The sequence below is a fragment of the Prorops nasuta genome, unplaced genomic scaffold, assembly GCF_024137725.1.
Source record: "Prorops nasuta isolate Cenicafe-Biocafe unplaced genomic scaffold, Cenicafe_Pnas_1.2 PNAS00006, whole genome shotgun sequence".
In the NCBI taxonomy this organism is placed as follows: domain Eukaryota; kingdom Metazoa; phylum Arthropoda; class Insecta; order Hymenoptera; family Bethylidae; genus Prorops; species Prorops nasuta.
In genome coordinates this window covers 2,720,775-2,740,246 of record NW_027116803.1, presented here as the reverse complement: position 1 = coordinate 2,740,246, position 19,472 = coordinate 2,720,775, and the positions used below count along the sequence as shown (strand labels likewise).

At 41.3% G+C, this 19,472-nt stretch overlaps 1 protein-coding gene across 7 annotated transcripts in view; it reads right to left on the bottom strand.

Annotated features, from left to right (window-relative positions):
• The window catches only part of tei (teiresias), a 186,793-nt gene that overhangs the window by 64,750 nt on the left and 102,571 nt on the right, over window positions 1-19,472 (bottom strand). For 6 of the 7 annotated variants that reach the window (XM_066728103.1, XM_066728102.1, XM_066728104.1 and 3 more), the window contains exons 4-6: window positions 16,649-16,970; window positions 16,236-16,471; window positions 701-1,042 (exon numbers count right to left, since the gene is read on the bottom strand). In XM_066728103.1, the coding sequence (XP_066584200.1) occupies window positions 701-1,042; window positions 16,236-16,471; window positions 16,649-16,970 (900 nt within the window). The remainder of the gene's footprint in view (window positions 1-700; window positions 1,043-16,235; window positions 16,472-16,648; window positions 16,971-19,472) is intronic. The other variant, XM_066728108.1, reaches the window with a different exon arrangement.

Sequence of the window (19,472 nt, the reverse complement as noted above, 5' to 3'; positions counted from 1 at the left end):
AATTGAAAGGAGAAAGAAGTTTCCAAGGAATAGAGAGGAGCGAGTAGTTTTGGGAGGAAAAGGGCGAGATAAAAATAACTTGGCTGTGATAGAGAGGGAAGTTGCAAAAATAAGAAACTGGCAAAGTTGAAAGAAGGAAAAATAAAAGCTTTGGTGGAAAAGGGATAAAGTAAAGTGGGTCCAAGGTATAACATGATGTTACAAAATTCCTAGTTACTCCTCGTTCCCACAGGAGTCTCCTTGCCTCGCTCTTTTCAAACACTAATGATTTAATCCCCCTTTAAATTCAATTTATTTTTCAATTTTTGGTACTCTCTGATTATACCGAATCGGCTCCACTTCCTTCGTGCTCTCCATTCGCAGGAGGTAGAATAAAATTCACAAAGTTATGACGACTATCTCTCTGTTTGTACTAAAACTCTACTAATCCGTAAGAAGAAGATTTAATTTCACGCCAAATGATAGTTCTTCGGCGCGAAATCCAAATCCTTTTATCACACCTATATTATTAAAAGGCCGAAAAATCGTAGACACGGTTGTATTTAAGCATATTACATATTTTTCCTCTAATGCTTTATAAATCTTCAAAATTCAGTCACATCGTAAATTTATTATAACTATAGCAAACAATTGATTTTCAATGGGCAGGAGGTTATTATTGGCTCATGAAACGTCATTGAAGTAATATATCAATACTCACATTGCACGTCGAGAAGAATGCTGGCATTCATTGGTATAGCGAGGGTAATATGACGAGCAACGCAGGTGATTGTGGCATTGTGATGACCTCGCAGAACCTTAAGGTAAGCACCGCTTCGACCTGGTGCGCTGGATGGGAGGACAGTCAAATTGTCCGGCGGCTGTTCGGGACCGTCCAGTGTTGCCTGGGACAGGATCATACCCCAGGCCAGCATTGGCGCTGGATTTCCACCTTCAGCCGCGCATTCCAGTGTCAGCTCCGAGCCCTCCTTCACTGGCACGAATTGGTTACCGGGATCCAATCTGCGACCATCTATCAGGAGATACGCCCCTCTTGGTTCCTCTGCAATCAGAACCAATTGACTTCATCAGTTTCGCCCTCCATGCCTAAACTCAACTTTGTCAACCACAAACCATATTCCCATCAGTTTAATGATTAGTCCACGAACCATAAGGGAATTTCTCTCGCTCACCCACATTTTCTTACAAGTGCCAAATGTGAATTTGATCGATCTATACATCCCCCCCCCCCCCACCTCCCTATCTCTCTCTTCTCTAACAATACACTCCTACTTGACATAGAAATAATTTTCTGTCGTTTTTATCGTCCTCGCGTTATTAATTAAGCTGACAATTTCAAGCCAGGAAGCGCCAAGATTCATACATAAAGTATACAAAGTATGAGAGAATTATAAGTAGCTGGCGCGAACGTGATGCTACGCTCTGAAAAGCCCAGACAATAAGCCCCCAACTGGTTACACCACCCACGAGACTGAAGTCACTTACAGCTGGCTTTACGTGGCGGTAGTTAATGTTACGAGCCACGAAACAGGATGTTCCGAGTAAACTCGCCGAGATGGGAGCTAATCCAAAACGAAAATCAAGATCTATTGTACTAGAAAATGTAGTTGACTCTAAGCTTTGATCGCTGCGTCGTATCAAATGGATCAGAAGAAAGAGTCCATGCCGCCTCGCGTCTATTTTAAATTAACGAAACAGCTATGACGTTTGTATAGACTCATATATGAGGAGAGACGTGTCGAGTAATGATATGATACTCTTAATTAGTCGTATTTAATCAAAGCTGGAGCTAGAAATTGCATTGAGATATGTGAATAAATTTCTATCCTCAAGACCTGATACCAATCGCAGTCTCTCGTTCCACACTTTCGCCCCTGCCCGATAACATCTAGTCACGTTCATTAAATTTTCTCGTGCTGTCGTCCTTTCCAAGACGGATGACTGGGACGTTCTCGAAATAGGTTGGTGAATAAGAGGAAACGTGCAGAGCTTTCCAAAGGTGGAGCTTGTAATTGGTTGCCGCGCTATGATTTAATATAACAAATAGCACTGACGGCTTCCACTGTAGCTTATAAATTACTATATTCTTCTTCCCCTAGACTATTTTACCAAATTTTCTACTTTCCTCTTTTCACTTTTTTCTTCAGCTGCTAGAGCAGCAACCCCCTGACCTACTCTTCTGGATCACCTATTTTCCAATCTAGGTAACGGGCGGATACTTTTTTAAATTGGGTCAAGAAATTCTGTTCTTTCTCTTGAAAATAAAAATTCGGCAATGCGTCGTTATATAAAATTTTGTTAGTCCAATACACGGAGGTAATTATGTAGAGGAAGATTTTGTTCGAATGTTTATAAAAACTACTACCGAAGCATCCTAATAAAATAAAGGATAATAAATGGAAAAATGTGGAAAATAACATATCTTCAAAAGACGAAAGGAAAATTGATGCTTCAAGGATCTAATTTGTAAGAGGCAACCCCCCAGCTTGTTCCTGTCTCTTATAAAATTCAAATAAGGAACTGGAATTATATATCGTAGCCAGAATCATAAAGTTCTTCTTTGAAAAGATCTCATTGCTTTATTATGGCATTTCGCGAATCACTCGAATATAAAGTAAATATGTACTTTGATAATATGCCAAACAGATTGTATCGCCAAATCCGTGAATGCATTGAAAATTTTCTCAAGAATACTTGGATCCACTTTGCATATGCTTTCCCGCTCAATTTTCAGTCTAAAAATCACGGAGCTGGTCTCTTGGAAAGATTCCAGATACTTGTAACGCGATCGTGGATCGGCCAAGGAAAATATTTTCTTTTTCCGAAAAAAGGAACGGATAGCCAGCAGATCGTATATCTCCGTGCAAACATACGGATTGACCTGGGATTCGAGCGTCCTGCGCGATATAAGATTCTCGAAGGTACCAAACTTATAGCGGATAGTATATTGTCAAGGACCGAGGAGTTAACGAGGGTTTAAAGGTACGTGTTTGGTTTAAGATAAAAGAGGATTATTTAATCCGGAAAAGGGAACGCTAAGCCGCTTAGTTATTAGTCCTCGCTTGACTCATCTCTGCAGTGGCATTGCTACATCGACCTAAGTCACGCAATTAAAAGTTTTCAAAGCGCTCTCTTCACCTGTTCCAAGAATGGCCCCTTAAACAATGTTGATTATCTCTCTGTCTAACGGAATATTATAGTTGGGATACTTCAGAGACCCGTAAATGACGCGTTTTACAGACTTCATTTCTAAAAGTGCGCCCACTAAAGGACCTGTAGAGTCACTCGCTTGAAAAACTTTGAAACGAGTATACTTCTGCTCCGAGAGTCGAGCCCGTATTAAAAATCTTGCGTGCAAGACAAAAATGTAGCAGCGTGCTTTTTCCAACCACTTCATCCAGATTTTCTCGCGGACTAGCTTTCATTCCCCCCTTTTTACAGCCAACCTCCTATATACAGTTATCATAAAGAATGCATTATCTAGGATTAAAATTTTATTATCGTTTGCACCGTGAATTAGGCAGATTTGTTAGTTTTAAAAGTTACTGCTACCTATAATACTGAAAGAATGCATAATAAAATCATTTAATATGGTAGAAAATGAAAACTTATCCTGCGCGAGGGGGGGAGGGGGGGGTTAGAAGGTGCAGAGAGTAGGGGATGTGGAAACGATATTATGAAATTTTAGAAAGTATAGTAGGGCTAAATTCTGGAAAGGTGAGTACGGCGCGCCACGTGTGGCAAATGTTGTAGCGAGACATAGAGGGGAGGGGGGAGTAGGGGTGAGTGTGCTTCTGGCGTTATGTTTCCGTATTAACACCTGCTGTACTCCCACCTTGCACTTTTCTCTTTCATACACGCACATGCACGCCAGGCATTTCAGCAAAGATCATACGTTTGTTCGACCCGGGGCTCATATAAGCTCCGGAAACTCAGGAAAAAAGCTCTCTCGAGTTCTATTTCCACTATTCCCGGCGCCCCTGCGATGAGGACACACACAAAAACTCACGTGCATATACAAAAATACTAACTCGCGAGTTTTAGCATGGGACACGACCGAAGATGACTGGGTAATTTTTCGGCAAGTTAAACATTCCTTGCTCGAAACTCTCCATCCGTCATTTTAGCTGAGTACGTCAGTCCTATTTTCACGAAACGAAATTGCTCGCTTGTATACAATTATCATGGGGAAAAAATAAATTAAAAAGAAATATTTCATCCTAGAAAATGTAAATTAAATTTTTTGTTCAAATATTATTATTTTTTTTTTTTTTATATAAAATGAAATTAAATATCATCTGGTTTATATCAAAGTGATTATTCTCGCCAAAAAGCTTTTCCAAGCTTAATGGTTTTCGTTGTATAACGCTTTCCCGTGTCACCATATAAATTTTTTTATAGCTCTTGCACCAGTGCAAAGCTGCTAGCCCGAATTGGTCGAAATTTGCATTTTACATGGAAGCGCGGAAATAATTTACCGGCTCGTGTATGATCTCCTTGAAAAAAAAAGCTTAAAATAAACTAAAATAGAGAGAATAACACATATAGCCTTTGCGTTTAAATCACCGGCGGGATTAATATCGGATGAAACCGATTTTAAAAATTTACAATGCGTGGAAGAGGTGAAGTAGAGACAGAGAAGTCTAGTCAGACGTCTCACTGTATCCCTGACGCTCGAAGAAAACATTAAATATGCAAGTGAAGCAGACATAATTCAGCTTTCACCGAAAGAATGAAATGTTTTTAAAACGAGTTCAAGCAGTTAATATGCTACACTCCGAATTGCAATATTTCCTATTTCACGCGGTGCTATATATAAGTTATTTCCCATTAATATCAAAAAGCAAATTCATCCTCAACGATTTCTTATTTTGTCAGCCCCAGAATCACGTTTATTGCGAAAATTATTATAGGTCCTCCCCGGTCAATTCATATATGTTTCTATTTATAATAGTATATTTGGAATGGAGCAAAATAACGAGATGAGATAAATGGGAAATAGAAAAATAAATAGGATAGCGATGGAGCGATAGTGAATGCTGTTTTCGAGGCGCGTGTATTCCCGAAGGAAATCGGTTGTTCGGTAGTCGAGGTGCACGAAATAAATTGTCAAACTATATGGAAACTCTATGGGAAAAAGGGCCGTAAAGTGCTCGCATTGCGAGTATCGGAACGTGCTTGAGAAAACAAAGCTGACTATTGGGATAATCCAATTGCGACCATGAAGACTACCTCGGAACAATTGATCCTTCGCCTACTCAATCTCTCCCTCCCTCTCCCTTTCTCTCCCTTTCTCTCACTCTTCCCTATAAATAATCATCCAGGTGGTCAGTATATAGCCGGATAAAATTTGCCCCTCGACCCTACATTTTTCAAGAGAAAACTAGACTCTCCAGCTAAAAATAGCCATCAGCATATTCCACACAGCGATCACTGGCCGAAAATTGAGTCCTCCAATGGCAAAAGCAACCTTAAGAATCGCAAGAAAATCGTAAAAATTAAGTAAACTCGGTTTATGTATCGAAGAGAAAAAAGGGAGACGCGGCAAGAGGGAAATCCTATTTTCGAGAAAGAAAAGAGGGTAATTTATCAAGTATCGGTTGGTAGAAGAATAGAGACATGATACGGAATGAATCATTTCTGGTGAAAAATCATATCGGTCCCTGTGGGCGATTGAAAATGGGCGTGGATGGAGGATATCCAACGGGATGCTGGAAGGCAATAGCTTCTCGGGTAATCATTTGGATCGCTGGCAGCGGCCAATAAATAGACAAGATTTAGAGTGGTTCCCTGGGGTGCCCGTAGGCGAGTTCGTAAGTCCGCACGCATGGCTGCGTTCAATCGACTCTGTCGTCGCCACCGTCGAGTCGTCCTCGACGCTGTATCTGGTGCGGAAAGATTAGCTGCTTCTTCGACTCTTCAATCCTCCTGCACGTATCCACTTCTTCTACCTCCTCTTACGCGTTACGCTTGTTTCCTCATTTCTATCGCTTCTTTCTTCAGCATCCTATACCCTTCGTCTGCTTCGATATGCCTCACTGTCCTTTATTATTCTATTCGCTATATTCTAACATACGCTTACTTCTCATCCTTTTTCCCAAACGTTACACTCGCCTCGTTGAGAATTCTCTCCCCAGTGTATTTATTATCAGTCGATCTATCAAAGGGAAAAATCGAGTTTAAAAAATGGGCAATTCGATATTTGCTTATGGCAAAGTAAAGAATACGGAGGCGCGTTTCATCATGCGCAACAAAGGCGCAACAGGTGCGCATAGCAAAGAGGGTAACAGCGCTTGAAAGAAGTCAACTTACACAGGGCAAGCATTGTTTTCGTTAACACTGGCCTGTCAAAAGTCCGAGAGCTGTTGGAAGTAATGAAAGCTCCACTTACCGCAAAATGTTTACACTCTGGCTATCATTTTATTCTTTTGCAGCCAACTTTTTTTTTTTTTTTTTTTTTAATTACTTTGGTGTGATTGCTTCGGAAAAAGCACGCGTACTGCCGGGGGCTCTGACGTTGACATTGATAGAAGAACGAGCGAACTACCGTATATTTCCGAGGAATATATCCAGCAGATTTTAAAAAAATCCCAAAAGCCATAGATTCTATACGATATTGACGATCTTCTGCATAAATGCAAGACATCTAGAAACGGCTTGTCGCATGAAAAACGTAATCGTCGTGCCCGCAGAACTACCGGCATTTCCGAGATTATCCGCTGCCATCGTCGAGAGACGGTTTTCATTATTTTGCAATTCCAAGTTGGCGATGAACAATGCCAGCCGAACCGGGCCAAGCCAAGCCATTGCTGTATATATATACATGTGTATATCGAGAAGGACGAAGACCGACAATTCGCGTGTGTTGGTGCAGGCGACTGACACCGAGTACCGAGTCACGTCGACCGATAACCAATTGTACCGTCGCCGTGCAAAATGCCAGATGGGGGCAAAAATCGATGATCGCCAAGGGAAATGTTACTCACAGCGCGGCGCGACGCGACGCTCACGGATTATTTTCACCCAGCTGTTGCTTTTTGAACACCATTGTGTTTTTTCACAAATAAACTTTTCTTTGATAAACTTTCCGCTCCTTTGATTTCGGTGCTTTGCTTTGTCCTGTAAAACCCTAAATATATATATATATATATAAATGGGAGAATAATATTTGTTGCGACCGTTTAACGAAAATACAACTATCACGGAATATGTTGTACGCGTTTGATACTTTGACAAATCTACCGAATGATTCATTCAGTATCGATTTTCGCTCGAGTGTATGGCGAACCTACAGGTTCGACAATTTTTCGGGGAGAATCTCGGAGGTTTGCGCAGTTTTTAAAACTCCACGAGAGACAAAGGTAATAATGCTTTTTGCCTAATTGAAGCGTCTAAGTGCCACTCAGACTTATCGCAATAATTTCCAAGGCAAATTTGCCATATTTCACTTTAGCTGGCTGTCTTTTGGCTCCCAGAGGGCCTGAAAGACCTCTTATAACGGGCTTTCGTTGCGAACTATGAAAAGCAAAGCTCTTCCTTATTGAGCTACTTAGTCGCCCTCCGTAGCTCCACCTATTTCGCCATTCACCATGTAGCAGATGTGAAAATGACAGGTGGAGACTGATGGAATTTTTCGTCGCGATCCAATTCCCTTGCACAATGAAGCATAAAACACTTTCTCACTATAGACGCGCAGAGCGAGGAAAAAAGTAAATCAAGCCTGCTCCGAGGCGTTTTTATATCACTCGACGACATTATAAGCATTAAAATAAATCAGGGTTCACCATTGTCACATGATCTTTGAAAAATTTCTCCAAGCACTTGGAAAGTGGAAACACTGCGAAAGTTGGTCAGTAAAATTTTACAACCTTCGGAAAGTCAGGTGAGCAATCGAAGCTATATAATCTCGTGATAGCTTTACCATTCCGCTTTAGACCGGAGAAAGATGTTGGCCTGAAGTTGAACTATAACAGAAAAGCTGCACTCTTATAAGCTTATAATTTACCTTCATGGCGTCCGCTGTTAAACTTCAAAGCGTCGTAACTTTTGGCGGAAAAATCTCGGTCAGCGTTTGCTAATACTCGAGGAGTTTTTTGTTGGCTGGAAATGTTTGCACGCGGTTTTCTTAAGTGGATCGGCTGGAGGAGTGAAATGTGGCAGGGATGTCTAGGCGGACAGGCTCGAATTTTTCTCGGTGTGCCCGCGCCACGCCCGATGGGGATTCTTTTAAAATGCAAATAGCCTTTGCTGAGGGCATACGAAAGAATGGTTGCTCCTTATAAAGCAGAGATTGCCGACTCGTATCGTCGAAGATAACTTCGTCGCTTTAGCGCCCATGATAAAAGTCCACCGTGCTTCGCGATTATACGAGCGCGAATATATCCCTTGTAGTTGAGTTAAAACGAGCGCTAAATTATGCGATCCTGGTACCGGATTACTCGCTCGGAATATTTCTTGGAAAATGTATGAAAAGCTTCCCACGCTTATCTTACCTACATTCGTTCTTACATCGATGAGAAATTCTTGCTACAAGCGCTGCTAAAATCACGTAGCTACCCTTATTAATACATCAAACTTTCGAGCGACGTTCGGCAGCGAGAGGAAAAGAAATATCTCGCGATAATCTAATCTTAAAAGCCGAGATGCTACTTTCACGAATGATCTTTCTACTTGGAAGAATATTAAAAACACCATTTTTTGTGCGTGAAAATAAATAGCGAAACCAAGAGGGTACGTACATATATATCGAATGAGAGCAAAGCTTACATCCTGCAGGTGCAGCACTATTGATTTGTCAGGATTCGGGATAGCAGTGAGTAAGCGTGATTTATCATTATCCTGATACGCGAGTATATACTATATATATATATATATAAATCTATATAGTCGTGGAAGATGTTTCGCTGCGCTCGTTTTTCACCGGGACGCCTCGTCGTCGCCTGTACGCATTTCCTGCAGGAAATCTGGGATTCGCGAGAGGCTCTGGGGTTGGAGGAGAGGGTTTACAAGGACGAAGCCCGAGGGAACCGCGGCTGGAAATTTCACCCTCGAAGAGCCGGCAGGCAAAGAGACAGGGCGATGGATGAGATGCTAACAAGACGCGGAACGATCGAAGCACTGCCAGTAGAACAGGAAGTACTAAGTCGGCCGTGAAATGGTTTTCCTCCACAGACGCTGGCGCCGCGACGCGACGCCTCGATACTTCCTTGTCCTTTCCGTTACACGGGAAACACCTCTACTTTAAGGATATTAAAGCGTATGAGGGAACCAGCCAACTTTTCAGCCTCCTTTCATATATACGTATAACACCCCGACAATCCTACGCGAGTTTCTAAAAATCTTGTTCGATCATCGTAAGGCGCGATAAAGTTTCATCCCCGAGGAGTATTAAATCGTCGAGGACGTTGCGCGATTAATCCGCCAATCTCGTACGTGAGGCCAATAAAACGAAGCTGGCAGTTATGAAAGATGCAGCGAATGAAGCCGAACGAATGTGGCGTGAAAGAGGTAACGATAAGTGATCTCTAAGCGACCAATGAAAACTTTAAACGATCCGGTCACTTGCAATTTTTAGATTGAAAATCACCTTTTATCACTATTTCCCCAAAATCCACCTTATCGTTATCCTTATCACACTCCGCGGATTTTTATCGAATAATCACTTCTCCAATTTCGCGGTCTAGCACCGAGGTTTGTTAATGTCTTTGTCGAATCGACGAGAATGACGAATTATTAGTTTCAAGAGGTGTGAAATTTTTAAAAACTTTTCCGTGCAGAGGTAGTATTAATGTGTACCAGAGGAAAATATTTCTGGCATCAAAAGCGAGGTGGCTGACAGATGGTAAATTAAAGTGAGTCACGCGGTATATACGCCGTGCGGAACGCTCATTAGCTCGAATGGCTGGTGTCAATTTTTCAACGCTTTATACAGCGTGCACCCTCGCAAGCTCATATTTATCACCAACCACCCCTTTTCCCATCTCACGCCCATAGCTCTCCTCTCACCACTGGCAAATCTCTTTGAGAGCGATCTTATTGATGGAGCGCACAGCTTCGTTTCGCAAGGAAAATTGACAATCGACGACCCAGGTGATTTATATCATAATTCTGCAGCCCTGGGAATCGACACCTTAACGATCCTCCTGCGATCTATCCAGATCGATAACGTTCGATCCTGTAGCGGAAAGCTGAAGAGGGGTGAGAGGATCGTATACGCAACCCTGTACACTTTCGTAATAACGAGCGCGTTCTATTCATGCAATGACACAATCGTGCGACGCTTCTATTCCAGATTATCTCGTAATTGCAGGATCCCCATTTCCGCAAATCTACCTCAACGGTTCTCCGATCGTATCTAAAAATGAGGGAAATTAACGAAAATCCTTTGTCTCCAGCCGCAGCGTGCGTTCCCTTGTTTCCAAATTTATAACATTTTCTACCTAAATATTCGAATAATTCCTCCCAATGCTAATGTTTCTTTTTCTCGCGTATAATTACAATCGTTCTTTCCTCGAAATACTAACGACTTATTTCTTATTCTTTCTGTACAACCTGAAACGAATCAACGTTGTTTCGATAACATAAGATACACATACACACGTACCCACAGTCTGGTCATTTATTGAAAATATATCTATTGTCTAGCTGGAAGGAAATCTTTTGGAATGAGAGAACGTAACAATAATCAGCAGACAAAAACGAGTTTCGACTTGAATTGAAACGAGGAAAGCTGCGAATTCCTTTCCTTCCGTATTTCGATCACATGCTGCGCGGATGATCGAAGGCTTTCCTCAAGTTGTACCTCTCTCTCTCTCTCTCTCTCTCTCTCCGTATCTGCTTTTCCATTCTTATCTTGCACTTTCCCAGATGCCGTTCCACGATTCCCCAAAATCCATATATCTTGGATTCGGTACACTGGCGAATTTGCAGAGCTTATAAACGATATTTGCATCTTATCTTTATTTTAAACCTTTTTCAAGGATTTCTTCACACACACACTATTCAGTATTTGGGAAATACTTGGCACAGTAATTAACATATTGATTCTCGGATGATAAATCAATCGAAATAAATGGAGAAATCCTTCTACCGCTGAATTCCGATACAGCTTTGTTAAATTTATTTTGGCGGAAGTGTTTTGAGAGGAGCATCGAGTAACTGAGAGAAAGAGAGAGAGAGAGAGAAAGAGTCCCGAATATAAAAGTCAAGTCGTGCCGTGTGCTACGTGAAATCGATCTGTATTGAAACTTTGATAACTACGAAGTGGAGAGAGTGGAGCATTTAAGTTGCCGGAGGCAAGAGTTAGTCCAAAGTCTTAGAATCGAGACAGCTTGGCTAAGCCTGAAGTGCTTCTTCGAATTTGCTCCTCGGCCTCGTCTCAAGCCTGTCGAGCGAAATACTCACAAGTCGCTACCTATATTTGCACTACCCTCCACTCTACTTCGTCAGCCGAGCCGTAGGAAGACGTTGTACCGAGTGCTCCTTGGACTTTGCGCTCAAATTACTTTCCATTACGCCGAAACTCGTCTCGAAGAGTCTAAACCACTTCGATTACAAATTCTTCGAAATTTACTATTTATATATTAACTTTTAATTTGATCTGCAAATAAAGCTTTTTATTAATAAACTCAAAATCAAGACATCCGGTAGTACCTACGTAAATAAATCTACCATGGCGGTATTGGACAAATTTAAAGTTAAGATTTTATCGACGTTGGCACATAATCTGCTAAATTTGCTAATGGATATTCAATAAGATCCCGCGATACGATCTTAGCTACACTCGCCAAGGGCAAATTAATTCTGTTCGATATCTGTATTGACAAGAGCTTTCAAAGACATCGGAGTATCTTAGTAATCCACGAGTAACTGAATTTACCTTGAACCTCAAACTGCTTCCTATCAAAGGCTACCTTTACCTACTCCATGACATAGCTGACAATAATAATTAAATCAAGATTTCGACTCAAGTCTATCGAAACACAAGCAGATCGCTCATTTCTAGAGAAAACCTGTAATTTATTGAAAAAAAAAAGAACTGTTTTATTGCGCAAAACACAATAACTTAAAAAGAGTCAACTATCAAAGTGAATAAAAAGCAATCTACCGTGCTATTTGGTTGTTTCTTTTTCTGCGTCATTCTTTTACGTGCTTCTGAATTGGTGTGAGATGGGAAAGAGTGCATGTGTACGCGTACGAACTGTGTGAAGTGGAGTGGTGGCTAGTCAATAACCTCGAGCTTCCGGGCAGCGCTGCACTCGAAGGGCTGTCATTCGAACTGAAAGCTCTTCTAGCTTTACGATGTTATCGTCCACGTGCATTTAGCCACAGTTCACAATAAGTATTGTAGCTATATTCTCCCAGTTATAAAGGATATTCGCTTACCATTAAAATGCAGCTCACTGTTCTTTATACGCTTAGCAAACTCTAATTGCTAAATCAATTTTTCATCTGCAATTAATTCTTCAAACATTTCTTTTTATTATTGCACTTTGATAAAAGCTTAGAATAGCCTTGTGCTTTAATACACTGTTACGCCAAAGCCCCAATCATCCCTCGGTGATTAGATTCGTACGAAAGGTCTTTGTTTTCGGGGAAACTTGATGTTGGGATAAAGCTACCTCTCGGATTTCCTTCGGTGAGAGAATGACTTTATAGCCGGTTGACTGAGCGGTAAAGATCGTCCACGAATTATACACCCACAATTTCCTACCACTTAATTTTACGTAGCACGAAGGTTCGAAGCTTTTAGGAGGATGCTCCGTTGGCTAATCTCACCTTACCGAGGGACCCGAATTTATTCTCTTTCTCTCTGCCAATAACAAAGGATATCGCCTTTAAAACTGCAAAAATGCAGTACAAATCTTTCTTTTATTTCTCTTCTTTTCAGTACTTGCGTCATCTTGCAAGTTTTTATCGTCACGTAAAAAACAGCTGCGTTGATGCGTTTGAAGCTGATCGAAGGTTGATAAATTAAGGTTAATTTCGAATATCACAGTGAAGGAGATCGATTAACAGGTAATTCTTTGAAGCGTGCGAAGGTTGAAAAGCAGGGATCGAGCATAAATTCCCTCAAAGCCAACTACACTGATCGTGAATATTATTCGAAGCCATAAAACGCGAGCTTAAGCAGAGTCGTCAACGAGTGTGTATTTCGGCAGATCGGCGATTGGAGAGAGAGAAGGGGGGGGGGGGGGTAAAGGTAGTGTATGCATTCGCATAACCATACATTTGTGGTGGGGTAGCTCGATTAATTCGCTAATGAGAGAGCGATCGTTGGCTGCAAACTGGGCCAAGGGTGCATCCGTCTGGAAAGTCGGGCATGCGTTGCACACAATCGATAACAAAACCTTTCCAGATTTTACCTCTGAATTTTCTCCACCCACCTCATTTTTCCAAACCCCCTCTTCAGCATTGGTATTAGGAACGTGTTTGCTCGAGGCAGCTACTAAAATCTATTTATTTGGCCTTTCGAATCTTGGGAAAAGTAATTAAAGTAATATGACCTGAACAGGAACATTTAGTAATGAATATTGTGATTGTGGTAAATTGGATAGGGGAAGCTATATAGCTTCTACAGCAAATACACGTAGCTTTAATGGAATGTTAACGAACCGGAGACGTTTGGAAACTTCTCCATTAATTAAAAGGAGAACATCGACTAATCAGAGTCCAGTTAGTGGTCAGGTATTAGGCTTCACCGATAATTATTGCCCGATGCAATTCGCAGGTAGCGGCTTTGATCCATTAATTTACACCAGCCAGTTCGATACCTTTGTCCCATTCGTCGAAAACGAGAATGCTACAGCCGAATTATTGGTATAGTGTAACATTAAGGCATATAGCATTGATCTTGCTGAATGCAATCAGTGCTTTGGCATTAGGCAAATCTTCAATCAACACCTCAGTAGCTGACAAACCTACAAATTTGCGTCTCTCGAGGCAGATTTGATGACCGTGAACAAATCTTACCGTGCTGTGTTATATTTAATACGAGACCCCGGTGAGTGCTGAATTTACTATTGATAACGCACGAATTTCGGTGCTATTATTATACAAAGCGTACAGAACCTCTCCCCCGCTCCCTTTAAACGTCCTGCGACACACCAGTCTGCTCCGTTTCCTCGTATCTCCAAGTACTTACGCGCTTTCCGCTTTTCAACGCGAGAGACAATGAACAGCTCGATTTCCTCCTTGCCAACAACCGTTTCCTTTCTCACCTAGCCGCTGTGAACTCTTCGCGAAACAAAAGCTTGACGCTGCTGCATAGTTAAAGGCCTGGTATAACTCTTGGTACGTAAGGAGAGTATTATTACAATAAAGTCTGTAATAAGCTTATTTCTATCAATGATACTCTCGAGATTCAAATACAAGCTTAGAAATTGTGTGCAACTAGTCGGAGTATCAACTCATCTTTGCGGTCGCATTTTCCCTTTTATTCTCAAGTAGTCAATTTCTGTCTGATAAAAGTTTTATAGCAGGTATTTACAAAGGTCTGCAAAGTACGATAAGATAAACAGCGGCACGTGGCTGCAATAGTAAACAGTTTCGTTACAAGTGGCTGGGACCACGACCGTAAAGAGTTAAATTAAGTAATGTAAATATAACTATGTAACTTATAAATATTGCCTGTACTTTGGCAAGAAGTTTCTCGTGTGTAACAATAAACAAGACTTTTTTAACCGTCCGCAAAGTGTCCAGATCTTACGTGGAAATAAGAAGAAGAAGAAGAAGAAGAAGAAAACGAAAACGAAGAGGAAGAGGAAGTGGAAGAAGAAGAAGAAGAAGCGGAAAGAGTAGCAGGGCAAAAGGGAGAACCGAAGGTAAAAGGTTAAAAGAGTTGGAGAGTGTAGAATCGAAGCAAAAAGTCAAAAAAGATTGCAATTGGAAAGAGGCATCGATAAGCTGCCAGTAGTCTGACCGTTGTCAGGGTCAGACATTTCCAGAACACGTGGACAGCACGCGTGAGCTCCTTTCTAGTGCTACGAGCACGAGGTAGTAAATTGAATTTACTGACCAGGACGGAGAGGGAGCTGGGAAACAAAGATATCGAGTAGAAAGGAAACAAAAAAGGTAAGAGAATGTTCGTTTTCCAGCAATCTCAACTTAATCGAAAGGCGTGGGAACGAGAGAAAAGTTGGGAGGAAGACAAATTTCGAAGATTTTCTTTATCGCTTCTCTCCTGCCCTTTTTCTTATTCTCAGCGACTTTAGGAATAGAGCCAAGGGGAGGGGAGAAGAAAGTACATATAACGCGATGGAGCATTCCTGTCTATTTGTCGAGTAAAATACGGAGAATTCCAGGGAGCAGCCGCATAAAATGGGCATTATTCTCCATTTTTTCCCAGCTCGGAGAGATTCGGAGCCCCCGGCGGTGCTAAGCAAATCTATCCCCATCAGCTGCAGAACGACTTTGCGCTGCAAGCTCCATCTTTATCCCGCACTTATCCTCCCACACCGCTCATCGGCTTGTTAACGCATTCGACAAAAAGCTCCAAGGCCCGGACCACCTCGCGCGATCGTACCCAAGCAAAATCACCTGGAAAATTGGTCTCTCGCGGAGGTCCGAAATTGCGAAAGTTGATTAAAAAACTTAAAGCAGCGATTGGCATGAAAATATTAAAAATGAAAGGGCTGTATATACCGAGAGAAAAAGCGACTGTAGTTGATTTGGCGAGTAATCGGAGGGTCGGAGATTCTGATGGGAAAGGAGGTAGTAGCGAGTGATGAAACGCGTCATACGTCGCGCGATTGTTTTGTTTCGCGACTTCTGCATTGTGTTCACCGCCGCTGTTTCGGTCGTGGAACAAGCGCGGGTTGTTGGGGGACCTAAAAAAATTGTTTTCACCGGATGCATATTCATGCTTGCTGATCTACGTCGCCACCAAGTGACGCGGATTAATATGCATAAAATCGTGCCCTCACCCCTCCCCCTGCCCTCGGCTATCACAAGGATAATATCCAACGTATTGCACTTTTAGACAGCTGTGTGATATTGCGATCTCACGCTTCCACCGAGTCACCAGCTTTGCTCAAGATTACAAAACGAAACGGCCGTAAACTTCAAACGTAACGACGAATATGTATGTTGTGGTACAAGCGAAATCAGCTTTCTTATCGAATCGTACGAAATTATTGTGCAAACTACAAAACCGAGTTTACATAGAGTCATTATTTTTTACTGTTATTATTTACCGCTGTTAGGATCGTCTGATAAATATATCGTTAGAGCCTCACCGAGGACGATCAGTTTGACCGGTCTGCCAGACAGGATTTTCCCTCGATCGTCTTCAAGGGTACAACCCCAGATACCATCATCCTCCAACCTGACGTTGTCTATGTGTAGAGCAGCAGTGGTAGAATCTCCGATGTATCTGTGACCCGTTCCACTCATTTCCGTCCTCGTGTCTATCGTGATCATGTCCACTGGAGATCCATCGTGCAGCCATGTCGCTGGTCGTATTCTGTAACTTCTGGCAGAAACTCGCATCTGCATTATCTTCGCATTGTAAAACTTTTTATCTCAAATAGAAATCGATCAATTAAAAGTTTCCCTCTACAACGGGGTATGCAGTGTTTGTAATTTAGAGATAAAATTGATTTCTCTTTGAGGAATGATAATAAAATATATTTCATAACCAAAGAATTACCTAGCACCGGGTAGTAAGAGCCTGGAATGATTCCCTTCAAGTTCGCAGGGAAGAACGACCTTGCTGTGAGGTTTGACAACTAGTTCAAGGGGAGGCCTGGAGGAGGAAGTGCCCAGGTCCAACGAAAATGGACCGTTGGTAGTGGAACTGGAGGACCAAGCCTCGTCTTCCTGTACTAGTAGTGCCGCTGGTTGAACGACGTCATCGGACAAAGAAAATGGCGTCGAACCTGACGTGGTACTCGTACTTGTTGTGGTTCTCCTGCTTCGTCGACTTCCTTCTTGCCTGCGAGAAGCAAAAACCACTGCCTCGTTCAGGGAACCTGCAACAGTGAAATAATCATTAGTCCACTTGTCTCGCTGGGATTCCTTAGTCATTGAACTTTAAACAAGAAATAGAACAAAAAACTAGTCAATCAGTTTTCCCTACCCTATTACATCCTGATTCCTTTTGTTTCAACGTTAATTCAGTATAACCTTCCATTCTATATATTTAATGGTATATCGTGGAACCGGCATAAACTGTTTCCGCTGCGGAATTTTTTGTGGCAAAGTGTAAACGTTAAGTACTTTATCCAACAATAGTTTTGTGTTATATTTATAGTACATACTCTCCTTTAAGAGTTCAAAATCAAATTTATCTTTTCTCTTAATGCGATTTTTGCACGGATAATTACGCAATTGTAAAGTTTAATCGTGGTTTTATAATGAGTTGCATCGTTTCCTCAAGTTTCTATATTGTAATATATATTACGTATAGTGTATAGCATATTTGCTGGAAAGTTCCTAATAATTGCAGCACAAATTAAAACCGAACTTGGGGTGTAGCGTTACTCTTGATAGAGTAAAATACCGGCTTATATTTCAACCAGGAAAGTCCAACAAAAGTAGATTAAATGTGAGCTAATTTCATAAGGAGCAATGCCAATTTCTTTGTGAGATGTTCTTCTTGCATCAAGTGCTATAATACAGTCTCATCCTGAAGATCCCGCGCTGTATTATTATCCAGAAATTCATTAACAGTATTTTTCCTCCAAATAAACGACACAGTTCGACTCTTTGCGAATAATTAATCTCAATGAGAATATTGAAACTAGCGATCATGACAATAATTAGCTTCGTTAATTTGTACTCAATATTTTTGAAAGTTATTTTTTAAAGTTTCTTTCTGTAATATGAAAAGTAAGCATAAGAATAAAGTTTTTAAGTAAAAAAAAAAAAACAGTTTCGTTTTTAAAGTTACAGAGTTTATGAATAAAATAAGAGAAGTAATTACGAAGCAGGGATGCTACAAGATGGAAAAAAGAGAAATATGAAGTCTTATTGCTTGGCAGGATAAGAGAGAATGGTGTTTCTTAAACTATACACCGAAGATATTACACGAATAAATGAAACATTGTTATTACAAACAACCAAGTTTCAGAATGTGGATTCAGTAAACGTATGCAAGAGCTGTAGCTCATCGGTGGGTATTGTTTAGACAGCTGTGATAGTAGGAAGGGTAACTCTAAAACCTCTCCAATGAAAATACAATATTCTGCTCGCTGAAGCTCGAACAACTTTCAAAAAATTTGATGAAAAAGGAAAGTTTTGCCAGTGGCAATGACAAAACGATAGCAAAGAAAAAAGGGCAAGAAAAATATTTTCAGCTAATACCAATATTACTTTTCAAACAGTGATTTCGTGACGATTCCTATCATGTTTTCTTGGGGAAAAAAGTAATTGATAGTAATACGGAGGAGCAGAATCGAGTTTAAGCGATAACAACCAATATTGTGCCGGTCGTGTTCATCAACGTCCATGGTATACCCCATAGTTATATAGTGCCGCGGAGTGGATGTTGTTTGACGTTGATGCATGCATTATTCAGCTAATGTATCCATTCATTATTCATGTCATGATCAATGGATACCAACAGAGCTTCGATCTCTGCCAGAGTGCATCAAGTTCAGGTGAAAGTGAAACAAATTCCACTTGTATATATAGTTTCAGTAGCTCATTGGTTCTTTTAGACCATCCATACACCGAGGACCAATAATATATCGCAGTGCCACAAACTAATATGAACGAATAGTCATCGAAACTCGAGTATTAATTTGCCAACATCTCCCAAGTAAGGAAGAGTAACATTTTGAAGAATAATCTCCATGCTGCCCCCTTCTCCAGATCCAAGGCTGTTTTCGACCCATTCCATTCTGTCCGGAGGTGAAATATGCGAGTACGTCTGGGAGTTCCGGTAATTTGCAAAGAGCAGATAGGAAACTCGACTTGGTCCCTAATCCCTGAGGAAGTACATTTGTCGAACGTTTCGCGAGCATCAAGGAGTGTGTGCTACCGAAACTTTAAGCTTTATCCGCTTGCAAGCTCCGCGTTTCTGCTATACTCTCGCGTTCTCTGCTTTCCCAATCTCACAGGAATTACCGCAGAACGGGCCACCACTCTGCCCAATTATTATTCGGAATTTGAATGCTACTAAATTGTGCAAATACAATCAGCGAGGTCAGCGATTCATCCGGCGCAGATGAATTAATCAACAAAGCCAAAGACTCATCATCAATGTCGAGTGTCCCGATCGAATGAAATATTTCCTCAATTTTTTAAGGCGCGATTCGCAGTTGGAGCTGCGGATAATTTTTTGAATTGGCTTTCGAAATATCGAAGAGGCAACGCGAAAAAGCTGATATGCTCTATACCGACACAGAAGCGTGCCTTTCACAAACGCGTTTGGATAAAATCGCCCATCCCCTTATCGATCGCGTTACAATATTATCTGTTAACGTTAAGGCCAGCTCCAAAGCATACTCGCGCTGCGAGATCCATTTCCT